Source organism: Vespa mandarinia, chromosome 5 (assembly GCF_050613455.1).
Source record: "Vespa mandarinia isolate Hongniang chromosome 5, ASM5061345v1, whole genome shotgun sequence".
In the NCBI taxonomy this organism is placed as follows: Eukaryota; Metazoa; Arthropoda; class Insecta; order Hymenoptera; family Vespidae; genus Vespa; species Vespa mandarinia.
Genome location: NC_140814.1, coordinates 6,892,501 through 6,911,472, shown reverse-complemented (window position 1 = coordinate 6,911,472; position 18,972 = coordinate 6,892,501). Strand labels below are relative to the sequence as shown.

The following is an 18,972-nucleotide window of genomic DNA, read 5'->3' as shown; positions in this document are numbered from 1 at the left end:
TATATATACACACACGCGCTTATATGTGTATATATATATATATATGTATATATATATATGTATACACATACACATTGTATCGCGCGATTTCGAGCATTTGAATTTCAACTTATCCTACCACGATTCTAAAGGGAAAAGGGATAAGGTAGAGTAAAGCGAGAGAACCGGGCTGATACGTTGAATATTCGAACGACTTCTCTTGGTTGGGGGAAGGGCGATTTTTCTCTCTTATTTTTTTTTCTCTCTCTCTCTTTCTCTCCTTTTTCTCTCCTCTTTTATTATTTCTTTTACTTTTTCTTCCTTTCTTCCCTTCTTTCTTTCTTTTTTTTTTCCTCGAAGAGAAGCCATGGGAAATTTCAGATACCCTCGTAATTCTCGACTTCTTCTTCGAGAACGATTTTGCTTTCTCGAAAAATATTATTAACGGGAACGTAGGAATCAAGGAGAATCGAAGGATTTCCGAGTTTTTATTTTTCTTACGTTTTTATACGATACTGTCGTTTAGTAAGACGTTAATCGAAAGGTCAATGATCATTATTTTTTTTTTCTTTTTTTGTTTTCTCTTCTTTTTTTTTCCTCCTATTCCCTTTTCCTCTTTTCTCCGATGATTCGTCCTCCAACAAGAATGGTACATCTTGATTAAGTACTACACCATGACTCACGTTTCAACGATTCAATTAACGATACGACGAAATTCAACGATGTCAAACGAATTTTCTTTTCTTTTATTTATTTTTTTCTTTTTTTCTTTTTTTTTTTTTTTTTTTTTTATCTCGACTTAAGTATCGAGTGTCGTAACACGTAGCTTACGCGTATATTCCGAATTTTTCGTTTGAGATTCGAATCAGTTCGACATTCATTTTTTTCTCTTTTTTTTTTTTTCTTTTTTTTTTTTATATTCTAATGCAAAGATCCCAACGAATTCGAAAGAATATGCGTCGAATTTCGAGTTGAAAGCTACGAACGTGCACGGAATATTTTCTCTATTTAATATACACGACATATACATATTTACGTATATACGAATATACGGTATATATCTATACATACTTATATAAATGCATACATAGGTACATACGTACACTTTACACACACACACACACACAGAGATACACACACACATATATATATATACCCTCTTATAGATACGTACTAACGTATACGTATTAAACATGGAGGCAACAAAACTTTCCCGAGCTTGTACTTTCGGCAAGAAAATCAAGCAATACCGGTCGTTCAATAAGCACCAGAATTTACTCGTGAAGCCTCGAAGAATAATTATCGGTTAAATGAATCATCACTGTTCACGTTTCGTACGTTACCCTCATATATTTTATTTCAGACACACAACGAGACACGGAGAAGGATAAAACGGAAACCGAGTACATGCTACAACAGAATGGCGAACCAATGTACGAAAGCATATTTAAAAAAAAAAAAAAAAAAAAAAATATATATATATATATATATATACGTAAAAGAAAAACAAACAAATAAAATAAAATAAAATAAGCCAAATGATAAAATCGTAAAATTAAAATAGAGATACGATTGTCCGATGAAAGAACGGGAATGAACGAATAAATAGCGTTATAATAATTTTATTAATATCGCCAAAAGAGGAGATATTTTGTAAATGGGACATTGATATCGATGATATTCGAAAGAAGCTTTTTACGTATACGTAAAACAAATTTGAAACTCGAAAATGAGTTTCTGTCGATCAAAGTTGTATACGATATTACATATAATCATTTTTTTAATTTTTCTTCATTCATTATTTTTTCTTCTTCCTCTCTCTCTCTTTTTTTTTTTTTTGTTTTATTTTTTTCTTTCTTTCTTTCTTTCTTTTCTCTCTTTTCTTTTTTTTATTTCTTTCTTTTCTTTCTTTTTTCTTTTTTTTTTTTTCTCCTTTCACAAACGATCGAACGAACGATAGGAAGACTAAACGAAAATTTCTTCCGATCGAAAGTTCTTCAATTATCCGTTAATCGATATCCTAATTAAGATTTGACTATACTTTGTGTCCACAGTGAATTCGTGCCACCTCAGACGAAGGAGGAGGAAAAACCAATTCAGCAGACACCGACGTTACCACCGGTGCCTTACTATAGACTCGTAAGTTTTTCTCTCTCTCCCCTGCCCCCCCCCCCTACCTGCCCCTTTTAGTCCAACGATCCTTCTTTCATGGAATAATTTATCTTGGCAAATTTCGAAGTAGTATTTTTATCCCGAGAGATCCCGAGATCATTGAACTCGTCGGACGAGACGAATCGAATCGAAAGATATTAATATTATCGATGGTGTGGTACATAGTTACGCTTTGTAAATGTCGCGGATGTCTACTTAAGCTGGCAATAGTAATGATAGTAATGTAGGTGATAAAAGTACGATAGATTTAAGATAAACTAAAAGTATAAGAATACATAGAAAACGTTTTCTTGGGAATGAAATGGTCCGGTTAAAAAAAAAAAAAAGAAAAAAAAGGAAGAAAAAAAAAGAACGTTTTTCGAACATCGAAATCGTTCTAAGTGCAGGTGTGCCATTGCATTTAGAGGTAAAAGAAATAAAAGAGGGATAAAAGAAGACGAAGACGAAGACGAAGAAGAAAACGTAAACGTAAGACGTATAGGACGTATAGGACGTATAGGACGTAAGACGTAGACGAAAACAAAGACGTAGACGAGGACGAAGAAATGGATGAATACGAAGGACGAAGAGGAAGAAGAATAGGAAGAAAATTCGCACGAAAGAAACCGCGCTCAAGGAAATGATACGTCTCTAGGACTTCGCTTAAAGTTTCCACCAAGAATTTAATAATGCTTTTCCGTTTGGGAAACGGAATTTTTCTTTTTTAAGAGGAGAAGTGGAGAAAGAGGAGGAGGGAGGGGGGGGGGAGAAAAAGAGAAAAGCAACGAATTTAATACTCGCCCGTTAAAAGGGAACAAAATTGTCGCCCGAATATTTTTCTATTTTTTCTCTCGCTCATTTTTCTTTTCCTTTTTTTTTCTTCGCACTTTATTCCGATGTTTTCTTTCTCTTTCTTTCTTTCTTTTCTTCTTTTTTTTTTTTTTTTTCTTTTTCTTTTTTCTTTTCGTCGTCAGATAAAAATAAGAAATACTTTTGGTTAGCTCGGACAGACGACAACGACGACGACGATGACGATGACGATGACGATGACGATGACGATGACGATGACGATGACGATGACGATGACGACGACAATATGTTCTCTTTCTCTCTCTCTCTTTCTCTCTCTCTCTCTCTTTCTTTTTATGTATTTCTCTTTCTTTCCTTTTACGAAAGCAATATACGTACACTTATACGATAACTTACTCGCGAATACGCGAAGGGACGTGAGTTCGTTTTCTGAGTTCGTTTTCGTTCGTTCACAGGCGATGTACCCCACCATTAATCATATTCTTAAGCAGATATTAATTTTCCTCAGTTAAGTCTTCCGTGAGTCACGAGTTGTGCGCCCCGCCACTAAATCATTCGAGAGTGTTTGTGAAATTTCGGACTAGTCGAAGACAAATTGCGCGCCTGAAGAACTTTTTCGGTCCTCCTTGAAACAAAGACGCGAATAATTAAACGGCCACGTTAAATTTTCGACGAGGGTTATACGGATAATTAAAAGGGAAAAAAAAAAAAATATATATATATATATAAAAGCGAAATTGATTTGCCAATGTATTACATTATTTTATCGATATTTATTGTCACAATAAAACTTCTTTATAATGTTTTCTAATAGAAACGAACTTGTAACGTGTCTTAATTGCTTTATACGTAATTTTTATATACGTTCGTCTTAACATATTTAATATTCTTTTTTTTTTTTTACATACAATCAATTGGGTATAATAATTTCTTTTTCCCTTTGTTTCTTCTTTTTATTTCTTGTTTTCTTTTCTGTTTTTTTTTTCTTTTTTTTTCTTTTCTTTTTTTTTTTTTTTTTTTTTTTTTTTTACAATTACAGTTCCGATTTGCTACTATCGGCGAGTTGATGTTAATCTTCGGAGGCCTGATCATGGGAACATTGACGGGTCTCTGTATCCCGATTTCTACAATACAATACGGTGAATTCACAACTTTATTGGTCGACCGTAATATGGCGAATCAAACGAGTACTCCGACGCTTATATTGTATTGGTTCGGAGGAGGAAAGGTCTTGTAAGTTCTCTTTTCCTTTTCTCATCTTTCGGAAACAGTAACATCTATCAATCTGATTTGATTCTTCCATTTCCTTGAGTCTGTTTCTTATTGGAGAACAACTCTAAGAAAAAGGGCAGAAGTTAGAATGGCTTTTATTTTTTTTTTTTTTTTTTTTTTTTCAACTTTTATTTCAGAGGACCGAACGCAACTGAGGAGGAGAAAATGGACGCTCTCTACGACGACTCAGTAGCATTTGGCGTGTCCTGTGCAGCTTTGTCGTCGCTACAATTCATCTTTGCCATCTTCACTGTCGACTTATTAAACGTAGCCGCGTTCAGACAGATCGCTAGAGTACGCAAGATGTTTCTGCGTGCTGTTCTTAGACAGGACATGAGTTGGTACGACACTAACACATCCACAAATTTTGCAAGCAGAATTACCGAGTAAGTTTTTCTTCTTCATTTTCTTTTTTCTTTTCTTCCCCTCTTTGTCTATCAAAATTCAAATGAAAAGAAAATATCAATGAATATTTATCACGTTCCATCGATCCACGGGAATAAATATTTTTTTTACAATCATGTAGAAAAATCACGAAGTACATTTAATAAAATATGGAACATTTATATTAGACGTATAATTTGAATGTCTCTCTCTCTCTGTCTGATTCGATTAAGAAATGAAAATGAAGAAAATTACGATATTTTTTAATTATTCGCTTATTACTTTTTCCTTCTTATTTCCTTTCTATTTTTTTCAATAAAGTCATTTTATTTATCAACAATTCAATCGTATCTTTCGTATAAACGTTTTTCGATAGATTTTCTATAATCTTTATATAAAAGAATTACGTTGATTTTAAGGAGAAATTACGTTATTGATATATGCAGAGACATCGTCAAAGAGAATTCACGATATTACTTATCATGATAGTGTAACCAAAATGCGATTCGATAAGAAGAGAGCAAAAGTTTTCGATAGTTTGAGTGTGCGCGTGTTCAACAGAGACAGTCATCGAGCCAGTCGGGGCTAGCTACCTAGCTAGCTACCTAGCCAGCTAGCTAGCTAAACCCAGACAGGCATTCGAATAGAAGAGAGAAGGTGCAACAAGTGGGCGTTTGCGAAACTCGAAAAGCTTGTCTGTGTCCTGTCTTTGCTTCCGCTTTCCGAATTAGCTTCTACGTAATAGGTGGAAGAAGTATGGACTCGTCGTTATTATGGATAGTTTCGTAAGAAACGTTCATAGTGATCGGTCCAAATCGTTTATCCCTTTGTCTCTATCGTCGTATCTCCGAGATAATCTAAAATAAGGAATAAAAAAATAAAAATTAACAAAAAAAAAAAAAAGAAAAAGAAAAAAAGAAAAAGAAAAATCATTACAACAATTTATTTAAACAAATCTTTCATACTCTGCGTAATGATTCTTTGTTTTTTTTTTTTTTTTTTTTTTTTTTTTTTTTTTTTTTTTATAATAATCAAAAATTCCATTAAATTTTTAACATTTAACATTTTATATCTTACGTACAATACGATAGAATTTAAACAATTTTGACATTTTAATTTCTTCAACTTTTTCTTTCTTATTTTCTTTTTTTTTTTTTTTTCTTTCTTTCTTTCTTTCCTTTCCCATTTTTATTTATTTATTTTTTGTATTTCTCTTTTTTTTTTTTTTTTTTTTTTTTTTATTTTTGATAAGATGAAAGAATTTATATATAGCGCAAGTTTATCGTTAATAGTAAGAACAATTTGATTGAGCGTGTACGTATATTTTATTTTCCTTTTTCTCGCACATTTTTCAAGAACATTGTATTTTATTAATTCGATTATTATAGAAAAACGAAATATCCGTTCGATTTACTTTTAATCATGTTACGAAGTTATGATTTATAAATTTAAACAATGATATTGTTAAATACTCAAGTACTTAATATCTTCGAAGTATATCAGTGACATCGCCTTGAGAGTTTCTGTTTTTATATATCATGTTTCATCCTAAACGATGGAGTATCTTACGTCAGACATTTAAGACACTTAATCGTCGTTACATAAAGTCTTTTTTCTTTCGTGGCGAGAGAGAGAAAGAGAGAGAGAGAGAGAGAGAGAGAGAGACAGAGAGACAGAGAGACAGAGACAGAGAGAGAGAGAGAGAAAGAGAGACGGTGATAAACGACGCAAGGGTACCACCTTCGTCGTCGATCGATAACGATAAACGCTTTTCCATTACCATTTGCCAAGGACTGACCCATCCAGAGGGAACTTTTTATTATGGGGGAGTGGGTGGGGGGGGAGGTAGGGAAGGAGAAGAGAGAGGGGTATGCACTTTAAAAAGTCGATTACCGCGAGAACAAACGTTCGTTACCATCGAGCTAGAGCGAAAGATATTATTTTTAGCTCGATCTCGAGGGCTCACCCCCCTTCGAGGTTTTCAAGGCTTACCAAAGCCCTTATATTGTTCGTACAATTTAATGTCGCTTCATTCATTCATTCATTTCTCTTTTTCGATCTAATCGATAACATTATACAATACCGTTCGAATTGAAATTGATTAGCGTGGACGTATAATTTCTTCTTGTTCTTCTCTTTTTTTTTTTCTTCTTTTTCTTCTTTTTTTTTTTTGTTTTGTATTTATAAAATGATCGAATAACAAAAATCATTAATTATCCAATTCGATTAATATTTTCTTTTTTTTATTTTTTTTTGACATAGGTATTCGATCAAATAAAATTTTCTCGCGAAATAAAAATTCGAAATTCAACGATACGTAGAAATTATTTTTCTAAATGACAAAGAATTGAAGAACGAACGTGAATTATTCTTTTCTATTTTTGTTTTCAGAGATTTGGACAAAATGAAGGATGGAATAGGCGAGAAACTCGGTATCTTTACGTATTTGATGGTCTCCTTTATATCATCAATCATTATATCCTTCATATACGGTTGGAAATTGACATTGGTTGTGCTTAGCTGCGCGCCAATTATCGTCATAGCCACTGCTGTGGTAGCCAAGGTTCAAAGCTCCTTAACAGCCCTCGAGTTGGCTGCGTATGGACAAGCTGGAAGCGTCGCTGAAGAGGTCCTTGGTGCCATCAGGACGGTCATAGCCTTCAATGGCGAGCAAAAGGAGGTCGACAGATACGCGGAGAAGCTTTTGCCCGCAGAAAAAACAGGCATCAAGAGAGGAATGTGGTCTGGCGTTGGAGGTGGTGTCATGTGGTTTATCATTTATCTCAGCTATGCCCTCGCTTTTTGGTAAGTTACTTAAAACTGTCTCATTTGATTGATGTTTTATCCTTTTGATCCTCTGAATAAATTGACAAAAGTTAAAATTAATTTTATTATATAATATTTTTGTTCAAAAATTATAATAAATTATTATGATATATTTTTATATAAATGAAATTACGTCACGATTCATTGAATTCTTCCTCTTCTTTTTCTTTTTCTTCTTCTTCTTATTATTATTATTAAAAATATTTATAACTACATTTTATACCGATATATATATATATATATATGTATATATATATATAATAATGTATTAGAAAATTACGTTAACATTTTCTCGTTAAAATTGATGAAAGATATTGATTACTCTCATTAATGGATTATGTATTTACGTGGTAAAATATTTGTAAAATAATACGCAAAAGAAATCGTGTACGACGTGTACGATATGTCGTGTGTACGATTTGTCATATAAACTTCGTATATAAAAATCGTATTTTTATTATAAGATTACGTGTTATACGAGGAAAAAGAAATGACGTCAATGTACTGTTTATAAACATAGACTAGATCTAAGATCTATATAAATAATTCTTGGAATCGGTCGTTGGACTGTTTTGTAAACAAAAGATATGGAATGGAATTAGAGTTGAATTCAGTCGTCCTTCGTCTGTCGATCTATCAGGTATGGAGTCCAACTAATTTTGGAGGATCGTCCGAAGGAATACAAAGAATATACACCGGCCGTCTTGGTGATAGTATTTTTTGGTGTGTTGGCTGGTGCACAAAACATGGGTCTCACTTCACCACATTTAGAAGCCTTTGCAGTGGCCAGAGGATCAGCTGCTGCGGTATTTCAAGTACTCGACCGTGTACCATCCATCGATAGTCTTAGCAAGGAGGGTCAGAAATTAAAATCGGTTAGCGGTGATATAGAATTCAAAGACGTTCACTTTCGTTATCCAGCGAGAAAGGATATCCAGGTGTTGCAAGGTTTAAATTTGAAAATAAAACATGGAGAGACCGTCGCATTGGTCGGTGGCTCTGGATGTGGCAAATCGACGTGTTTACAACTCATTCAAAGACTTTACGATCCATTGCAAGGACAAGTAAGTAATTTTATTTCCTTTTTATTTAGTTACTTTTTCCATCCATTTTTCTTTTTCCCATATACATTTCGACTTTATAAGCTTTCTTTAATAATCGTAATTTCTTTCGCTTCGATTTTGACATAAAAAATCATTTTCTTTTCTTTCTTTCTTTTTTTCCTTTCCTCTCTCTTTCTCTCTCTCTCTCTCTTTTTCTGTAACTATAATTTCGACTTAATGGAATTTACCGTTAAAACGCGTATTCATACGAATCCCTCGATTCGCTTTCGTAATATCGAAAACTTTCGCGGTTCGCTAATTAAAAGAAAAATGAGGTCGGGGAAGAAAGAGAGAAAAAGAAAACAAGTGAGTGAGAGAGAGAGAGAGAGAAAGAGAGAGAGAGAGACAGATTTAATCCCTAAAGTCTTTTGGATTCTGTAGATTCGAGAAGTTTTCTGAAAGGGGAGGGAGGGGCTGTGGCACAGCAGGCTCGGAAAGTTTTTTTATTTGTATGCCAGTGTGTATTACGTAATTACCAAGTTAATTTCTTACCACTCTGACATTTTTATTATTCTTAGAAAAATTTTTCTTTGCGCGTGATGATTTCGAAGTTTTCTTTTTTTTTTCTTTATGTTTTTTTTTTTTTTTTTTTCTTAATGCACGCGTGCGTTCGAGTGACGTATTTAAAAGAAGAAGAAGAAAGAAAGAAAGAAAGAAAGAAAGAAAGAAAGAAAGAAAGAAAACAATTCAGTCGCAAAAAATTGATACATTACAAAATGATATATCAAAGAAATATTCGTTTTTTTTTTCTCGATATAATTTATATTTTTATATAAAGGATAATATAAAAGCAAAGGATAATTATTATGGATATATGAATATTAAATTAAATAACATTAAAAGAAAATAAATATTATAGAATAAAAATGTTATTTCACGTATTTCATTATATTTCGTATATTACGATTTCAATTTTAGGTATATTTAGATGGCGTCGATATATCGAAGTTAAACGTTCAATGGTTGCGCTCGTATATCGGCGTTGTTGGTCAGGAACCAGTACTCTTTGACACGACAATACGAGAGAACATCCGTTACGGAAATGACAGCGTTACCGAAGAAGAGATGATCAAAGCTGCCAAGGAAGCGAACGCTCACGACTTCATCAGCAAACTGCCGGAGGTAAGCAACCCACCAAACCCTTTTCTGCTATTCTACCAACACACCGTTGCTTTGCTAAAAATTTTTCGTTTCCTTCCTTTGTCGTTTAAAAGGAGAATAAGGATAAAAGAGTTGAACGTACTTTTTCCTTTTCCTTTTCTTTTTTTTCCTTTTTTTTTTCTCTTTTTTTTCTTTTTCGTTTGATCTTCATATTATATTTCGGAATATCGATTAGACGCAACAACGCGATTCCTTTATCTTCTTTTTCTTTTATTCCTTTGCGTTTTTTTTTTGTTTTCCTTTTTTCTTTTTTTTTTTCTATGAGTAAAACTTTCCCATTTTAATTGGAAATTAATGAGATTATTTATTTATACTGGGTAGAAAATTTTTAAAATTTTTATTTCATTCAATTTAACCTTTTTCTTTTTTGATATATTCAATTGGTACATTCAATAAACAAAACAGAGCTGTAATATGCCGTAAGCGAGTTATTACTAATAACATTTATAAATATTTGACGAAATACCGTATTTATTAATGTTTTATGTATATATATATATATATGTATATGTATACATGAATTTGTGTTACGTACACGTTGTATTATTTATACATTTTCCAATTCGTTCGTCCATTAGTAAACCTTTCGTGGTATAATTTAACCTCAATTCTTATTAAATATAAGATTAGTAAATTTTATTGGAAATATCGATAACGAATGAAAAGAGAGCAGTACGTCGTATTCAATGATTTATAATTTGTTAATAAAAATTCGGGATAATAGAATTTCTTTTTGTTTTTTTTTTCTTTCTTTTTTTTTTTTTTTTTTTTTTTGTTTTTTTTTATTTATGCATGATGCGATAATTATGAAATAAATAAAAAGATTTATTTGTTGTGGAATGAACGAATTGTCGACTATCGATCTTCGACGTTTATGTATTATTACACGTCGAAATCTCGTCTATATATTTATGCGCATGATGTGCTGCATGTATGATGTATATATGCATTAACGATAGTCTCAGGTGTTAGAACGATCCGCAGAACGCTCGCGTAAACAAGCGATAAAATATCCTCTAGTATAACACATTTCGTCTGCAAATAACATTATCCGAGATTACGCCCGTGTCAACGATTAGGCGTTTATTACCGAATTATCGCTAGTTGAATTCGCCATTTCGGGATAATTTCGTCGGTAATCTTCGTTCGTATTCCGCTTACGTTCATGTTTTAGCTAAAGCAGATTAGATGCATGGTTAATGTTTCTTTTTTTTTTTTTTTTTTTTTTTCTCCCGGATTTCTCATTGGTTATCGAACTAAAATTTACTCGAAAACAAAATTGAAATTCAAAATTCGAGGCTCAATTTCGTTATCGTGTTTTCTCTCTCTCTCTCTCTCTCTCTCTTTCTCGTACGATATAATTACATCTTTTCGAATATTAATAGAATGCATGTTTTCTCGAATCAATAAAATATATAAATCAACATAACGAATATATACCAAGTTTATTTTATATTTTAATATGTCGATTTATTATTATCAGGATTATTATAATATATGTATGTATTATTATGTATATATTATATATCGATAAAAGAAAATCGTTTGAAAGGTGTGCTGAGCAATGAAATGTATTTATAATTATATTGTATAGAAAAGTCCATAAAAAGCGTTATTAAAATAATGCACTTTTAATAATTATTAATAATCAATGTAATATTTAAATGAAACAAAAGGAATTCGAATATTCTTTTAAATTTAAATAAGATTAACATATTTTATATCTATTCGTTTATATTCTGTTATATACGTCAATCAAAGTCAATCAGTTTACAATTAACAAATATTATAATTTTTGATTTTCTTTTTTCTCCCTTCGTGATGAACGTGGCGATGGTGTTGCGTCGATAAAAAAAAAGAAAGAAAAAAAAAAAAAAAACAAAAAAAAAAAGAAAGAAGTAAAAGAAAAACAAGTATCGATATCGGTTGAAATCCCTGAAATGACAGGAGGAATGGGTGAATATTCGTGGGGTCTCACAGATGCGTCCTGCAGTTTCCTCGTTGATTAAATAACCATTATTCCGAACCGCAAATCGTTGGCAAAGCTGGATAGAAAACGATCGACGATACCGATAGCCTCGACGTCGAAGCTATCGCACGCGAGCGATTACGAATGAGCATGGCGTGGTCGAAGATAATTCTCATGGATCTATGAGTCTATTCTATTTCCGTTTCCTTTTTTCTTTTTCTTTTTTTTTTTTTTTTTTTTTTGCTTTTTTTTTCTCTTTTTTCTTTTCTCGTCTAAACAAGAAAACAAAATCGACCTTTTCGATGAAAATAAAACTTACGTCGCTCTAAGGGATACATCGATCGAGAATCATGTTCTTTAACTTTTAAATCTGATAATTTAAATCGACCAATTAATAAGATTATTCGTTAATTCGTTAATAAGATAATATTAATTTTATATTTTGTAAATATTGAAAAAAAAAAAAAAAAAAAAAAAAATTGAATAGTGTGTTTCGAATTGTTCGAAGATTGAAAATTTGTTTCGTAGTTAGAATAATTATCTTATGATTTTTTTTTCTTTCTTTTTTTTTTTTTTTTCTTTTTTTTTTGCACACTTTATCTTCTTTCAGGGTTATGATAGTCCTGTAGGAGAGAGAGGTTCCCAACTATCAGGTGGGCAAAAACAAAGGATCGCGATCGCACGTGCTTTGGTCAGACGACCAGCCATACTTTTACTCGACGAGGCTACTTCCGCGTTGGATCTTCACAGTGAAGCAACCGTTCAGAGAGCACTTGATGCTGCTTCGAAAGGCAGAACGACCGTTATCGTGACTCACAGACTCTCTACTATCACTAACGCCGATAGGATCGTCTTTATCAAGGATGGCAAGGTTGTTGAAGAGGGTACACATGAGGAGTTGCTGGCACTTGGCAAACATTATCACGGATTGGTCGCAGCTGATGCCAGTGCTGCTGCTAAAGGTATTAGAAATTTCATTTAAATATCATTATATATATATATGTTTGTCATTAAAAGGAGAAGGAAAAAACAAACATTACGATTTTAATTCTTTAATACTTTTATAAAGTAATTAATTTTATAAGCCATTTTCATATCGCTCGCTTTTTTTAATATCTGTATTTAGACAATTTTATTTTATTTGAAAATCGTCAAAAAACTTTATTGTTCTTACGTATATTCGAATTTTTATAAATGTTTTTTCTTTCTTTTATTTTTTTTTCCAATAAGTATTTATAATAACATTTGGCACAGCACAATTATATCGGTATAAATGATATCAAGAAAATTTTGAAAATGATATTAACAAAATAGGATTAACAATTGAATATGTTTTATCCATTTAATTTGTTTTTGTAAAGTTTAAATAGGTATTCGTCTATATAAGAATTCGTTTCTATTTCGTATAATTCGAATTTATCTTCATTACCATAGTAGGATAATCTAGATGAAAATAATGGAAGCTTAAACTTAATTCTTTTACGTCCACATGTTTCCTTGTTAGAAAATAAGAAAGGATTTGCGTAGGAATAACTGTATCTATGTTTTTGCAACGTCGGTAACTAAATTAATAAGCTGAATTGCTATTTTAATAACATTTTAATTAGTCACCAATTTCCAACGTTGAATGGACAGATCCCCTTCATTGTACGAGTACCATCGGAGAATAAGTTCTCAGATCCGATAACGAGTTGATGAATTTATTAAGAATGAAAAAAAAAAAAAAAAATATAGAAAAGGAGATAGTATTACCGAGCGAGAAAGTAAAGTTTAACTTAATTAATTGAATTAATTTATCGATAGGAGAATTTGTATTTTCGTGTTGTATAAAAAGGAACGTCCCATTAATATTTTTTTTTTAGCTAAGGCTACGGCATCCGCAGCGAAAACGGTAACAGCAGCGAAACCTAAAACCCAGAAGGCTCCATTGAAGAGACAATTTTCGACCCTATCTATGCACTCCCATCGGTTATCACTAGCAGGTGGGTCCGATGCCGGCTCGGATGCTGGTTTGGAGGAGCACGAAAAACCGTACGATGCACCGATGAGTAGGATACTAGGGTTGAACAAAACGGAATGGCCTTTCAACTTTATAGGTTGGTACTTCGTCTCCTTTCTTTCGTGAGATTATCGTGTCAGGGCCGATCGATCGGTTAACTTTACGACGACTTACACGGTTATCGGTATGGAGGAGAAGGCTCTTTTTTTGTGATTTATCCGACGAGTATACAATAATTTTTCTCGTCAAAAAGATAAGAGAAACGATTAACGTGCGTTGTAAAAGAAAATGTAGAAGGGGGGAAGAGGATGGTCTAAAATTTAGGGTATCTTTGAAAGAGCTGATTGGAGCACAATGCTCATATAAATGGGACATTGCAAGGGACATTTATTCACCGGCAATACTTCGCATCCCTGAGCAACTTATCCAGACGACGTAAATGTTTTTTACGGCATTACGAAGTTACTTTCCAGTCCCCCTTCCTCTCTCTCTCTCTCTCTCTTTCTCTCTCTCTCTCTCTCTTGTCAGTTTGAGAGAAAATTTTCATTCGGTAAAAAGGAAAGAAGATGGAAACAGTTTTACGAGTTAAACGGTCTCCTTTCCTTTTAGGATGTTTAGCAGCTGGGACGGTAGGAGCATCATTTCCAGCATTCGCAGTCTTATTCGGTCAAGTTTATTACGTATTGGGTCTTCAAGATGAAGACGAAGTTAGAAGAGAGACGGTGAACTTTTCGGTGCTTTTCATCATCGTCGGTGTGATAACCGGTATAGGAACCTTCCTACAAATGTATATGTTTGGTCTATCTGGGGTCAGGATGACAACAAGGATCAGAAAGATGACTTTTGGAGCTATGTTGAAACAAGAAATGGGTTGGTACGACGAAGAACAGAACAGTGTCGGTGCGCTTTGCGCTAGATTATCTTCGGATGCTGGAGCCGTTCAAGGGGCTACAGGAAGTCGAATAGGTGCCATACTCCAAGCACTTTCAACTTTGGTTCTTGGCATTGGATTGTCTATGTATTATACCTGGAAGATGACTTTGGTATCGGTAGTTTCTATTCCATTAGTTCTTGGTGCTGTCTTTTTTGAGGCTAGGATCATGAGTGGACAGGGACTTCAAGAGAAGAAAAAAATGGAAGCGGCTACGAGAATAGCGATAGAAGCGATATCGAACATCAGAACGGTTGCGAGTTTGGGCAAGGAGACAGCCTTCTTCAATCGATATTGCGTCGAACTCGATCATGTGGCGCAAGCTACCAGGACGAGAAACCGATTGAGAGGATTGGTCTTTTCTTGCGGTCAGACTACTCCCTATTTTGGATATGCTCTAAGTCTCTACTACGGTGGTTACTTGGTGGCAAGAGAGGGTCTTAATTATCAAGATGTCATCAAAGTATCGGAAGCACTTATATTCGGTTCCTGGATGTTGGGACAGGCATTGGCTTTCGCGCCGAATTTTAACACGGCCAAAATCTCTGCTGGAAGGATCTTCAGGCTATTGGATAGGGTGCCAGAAATTTCTTCACCACCGGGATCAGAAGGAAAAGATTTGGATTGGGTAAGAAACAGAAAAAAAAATAAATAAAAAAATAAAAAAAATATATTACTATTAATAATTTTTGTACTCTTTAAATATTTTAATCGTTTATAATGCAATTTTTTTTTTATTTCTGCGTATAAAAAAAAAAAAAAAAGAGAGAAAAAAAAGAAGAATGAAAAAGAAAAAAGAAAAATTTCAATATACCTATAACGCGAGAATATTATTTGGAATGAACTTACATTCGTATTACTTTATACTTGGCGAACATTAATCTTTGAATATAAAGTAATTTTGTGACTGAAGGAAATTAAATATGAATGAAAAGAAAAAAAAGAAAAAAAAAAAAAGAAAAGAAACAAAAAAAAAAAGAAATAAATGAATAAATAAATAAAAAGAAGATAAAAGAAAGAGAAAAGAAAAATTATACAGATATATGAGTTTGCAAGTCGAAAGTTAAATGGAGAGTTCATAAAAATAGTTGGAGTATAATTTGTTTCGAGTCTCTTAAGTGACTTCGCCTTAATTAAGCTCTGGTCGGTCAAAGTCGAGACGCGTATAAAATGAGGGATCGTGGTCGTCTGGATGAAAGTTTCGAGTTCCCTTCTTTCTAACGGAGGTCCGAGAACTTTTGGTTCCCTTTGAACGTCAAACTTTTCTATAAAGCGATCGTCGAAGAATTTTCTAAATTTATACGAAAGAATTTGATCGAGCGTGACGTCGAACCGTTCACGTCGAAACATTTTTGGTTTATACTATGCGAACGCTTTTACGACGTGTCAAAAATATTTCTCAGCCTTTAATACGCGATGAAAATGTTGCCCGATGATAACATTACGTATAATGGCGCGAATTTAAGTCTTTTAGACGATCATTTATTTTACGTACGTTCATATAAATCATATGATGTACGGTGTAACGAAAATTTGCCAATTATACTACCTGTTGCATTTAATTCGAGGAAGGAACATTATTATATATATATATATATATATATATATAGAATCGACATTATTTATGAAATTAACGATAAAGTTTAATTTTGTATTCCGTTGTTAGGAAAGTTTATTAAAATTTGATCGGTATGCATGATGTATATTAAAATAATTAATATTTTAACGTTATGAGCTAATGAAGATAACAAAGACAAGATACGTGAAGAAGAATGAGAATGACAATGGTAACGATAACGACAACGACAACCTTTTTCATTTATAATTGCAGAAGGCAGAAGGACTGATACAATTTTCAAAAGTGGAATTCCATTATCCAACGCGCCCAGAGATGCAGATACTTCGTGGTTTGAATTTAATAGTGAAGCCAGGTCAGATGGTTGCCTTAGTTGGTCAAAGTGGCTGTGGAAAGTCAACCTGTATTCAACTACTGCAACGCTTGTACGATCCAATCTCCGGGACGATTACTATGGACCGTCGCGACATCTCCTCGGTTTCACTGGCCTCACTTAGATCTCAGCTTGGCGTTGTAGGTCAGGAACCCGTTCTCTTTGATAGAACCATAGCCGAGAATATCGCTTACGGCGACAATTATCGACGAGTTCCGATGGACGAGATCATTGAAGCCTCCAAGAAGTCAAATATTCATAGTTTCGTCAGTTCGTTGCCATTGGTGAGGATACCATTGGATCTATATATTCAATGATTTAATGAAAAATAAAAGAGATCATTAAGATTTTATATTCTATTTTATATATTATTCCTACACGTTTCTTCATATCGTGTATCATCAAGTTAAAATTAATCGAATTTTGGCTCACGTCCTAAAGTTTCTCATAGAAGTCTACGGTATGCAACGTGTTATAAGTTAGCTCGTTCTCCTCTTTAGGGTTACGATACGAGACTAGGATCAAAGGGTACACAGCTTTCAGGAGGTCAGAAACAGCGCATAGCTATCGCGCGTGCTTTGGTAAGGAACCCACGAATCTTGCTCTTGGATGAGGCAACCTCAGCTCTCGACACTCAAAGCGAAAAGGTAAGATATTCTCTTTCTCCATCTCTGTCTAACTTTCTCATAAGATCTTAATCTTTAGTAAAGGAGATAGAGGTAGACGGGAAATATAATTTCTCTTTCTCTCTCTCTCTCTCTCTCTCTCTCTCTATATATATATATATATATATATATATATATATATATATATATATATCTTTATCCAAGAGAAATACTCCAATCGCTGATTTAATTAAGTTGCTTCCAAAGACTCACTTGGCCCTTTATTTTCGTTAATTCATTTCTTTTTTTCCTCGTTCTTCTTCTTACGTCGACGTTTTTAAATAGTCATACGATTTTGAAGTAGAATAAAAAAAAGTGATAATAATAGCGAGGTCAAGGGACGATTTAAAGGTCAAAACATTGACATATAATATTCCTTCACGGTTCTTTCCTTTTCGATTATATTGCCGAAAGGATATTTCAAAGAGGCATCTACATCTTTTGAAGTTGAAAGTCGCATTGGATATTGAAACTGAAAGATCCTTTTCTTCACTCTGTAATTTTGAATCGTATTTCCAAGTTTAAGGAGAGAACTCATCTCTTCACATCCTATCGGCGTTAGTAATCCTTACCAATTATAGTTAGTAGGTAAATACTATATATATTGTGTTTTCTTTATTGCGCGTTTAAACTCTCAAGCGTACCTCTTTAAAAGCGTCGTCGAATTTCAATCGAAAGGAAAGAGATTGGCTTTCTCCGTCTTTACTTTAAGGAGACTCGAGGAAACTCGACTGGAAGATGCAATCGCGATACATACTATAGTACATTTCAACTGCGTGCCAAACTAGTCAACATGCAAATGAACTAAAAGTTCGTCTTTGACGAACGAAAGATAAATTTTACGTAGGAATGAAATTTATAAAACGTTCGATAATAATTTTATTAATAGGATCAAAGAGAGGCGAGATTTTCTTTCTTTCTTCCTTTTTTTTCTTTCCACTTTTTCTTTTCTTTTTTTCTTTTTTCTTTTTTTTTTTTTTTTTTTCTTTTTCAATTAAAGATTTACGATATAAATGATTTTTTTTTTTTTTTTTTTTTTTTTTTTTTTTTTTATTTATTTTATCCTCGTAATTAATACACATATGCATATATTGTAGTTTAATAGCTATGTAAATGTTTGTAAATAAATTTGAAGAACCGATAAAGCTCTGTGAGTTCGATGAAAAGAATGAGAAAATTAAAAAATCAAAAAGCATAAAATAAAACGAGATCAGAGGAAAAAAGCGCAAAAAGGTAAATTTTTTTGTCAACAAGTAAAGTCGATATATCGACGTGGAAAAAAAATTGAGACATCAACCGCGAAATAGTTTGGATCGAATGATAACACAACGATCTGTGGCAGTTCGCTCGCGTTATCAACCCCGACAATCGGGAATCATTGGCTTTACGAGAGTACACGATTGTTGTTGGTGGCGGTCAATAGAAACGACTCTTCGTAACTTTGGTGTTAGCACGAATTTCACGGTTATATTGTTTCGGAGTTATCGTTTCATGCTGAACTTTGGCCTGGTTTATTTCACCTTCCGTAACGAAAACGAAGAAGCTCTTTCCGATATCGAGAAATGACAAATTTTTATTTTATTTCATAGCGAGAGTAAAAATTTTATTGAATATTTCCTTTTTGCCGGTAAAAAAGAATGAAAAAAATTTTATTCCTTGATCTCACAATATCTTTATATGTGTATATATATAAATTATTTTATTCTAACATATAAAGTTTTATTATTTTGTATGTTGATAGGTAGTACAAGCGGCCCTCGACAAAGCGATGGA

The 18,972-nt window shown here is 33.1% G+C and overlaps 1 protein-coding gene across 8 annotated transcripts in view; it reads left to right on the top strand.

Moving 5' to 3' along the window:
• The window catches only part of Mdr49 (Multi drug resistance 49), a 67,083-nt gene that overhangs the window by 44,136 nt on the left and 3,975 nt on the right, over window positions 1-18,972 (top strand). For 6 of the 8 annotated variants that reach the window (XM_085657071.1, XM_035867092.2, XM_035867093.2 and 3 more), the window contains 13 exons: window positions 1,343-1,412; window positions 2,034-2,118; window positions 3,980-4,173; window positions 4,350-4,598; window positions 6,988-7,401; window positions 8,063-8,486; window positions 9,444-9,647; window positions 12,266-12,617; window positions 13,518-13,751; window positions 14,264-15,213; window positions 16,417-16,818; window positions 17,035-17,181; window positions 18,941-18,972. The exon at window positions 18,941-18,972 is cut by the window's right edge and continues 3,975 nt beyond it. In XM_085657071.1, coding sequence (XP_085513197.1) covers window positions 1,343-1,412; window positions 2,034-2,118; window positions 3,980-4,173; window positions 4,350-4,598; window positions 6,988-7,401; window positions 8,063-8,486; window positions 9,444-9,647; window positions 12,266-12,617; window positions 13,518-13,751; window positions 14,264-15,213; window positions 16,417-16,818; window positions 17,035-17,181; window positions 18,941-18,972 — 3,757 coding nt within the window. The remainder of the gene's footprint in view (window positions 1-1,342; window positions 1,413-2,033; window positions 2,119-3,979; window positions 4,174-4,349; window positions 4,599-6,987; window positions 7,402-8,062; window positions 8,487-9,443; window positions 9,648-12,265; window positions 12,618-13,517; window positions 13,752-14,263; window positions 15,214-16,416; window positions 16,819-17,034; window positions 17,182-18,940) is intronic. The other 2 variants (XM_085657074.1, XM_035867096.2) reach the window with 1 other exon arrangement.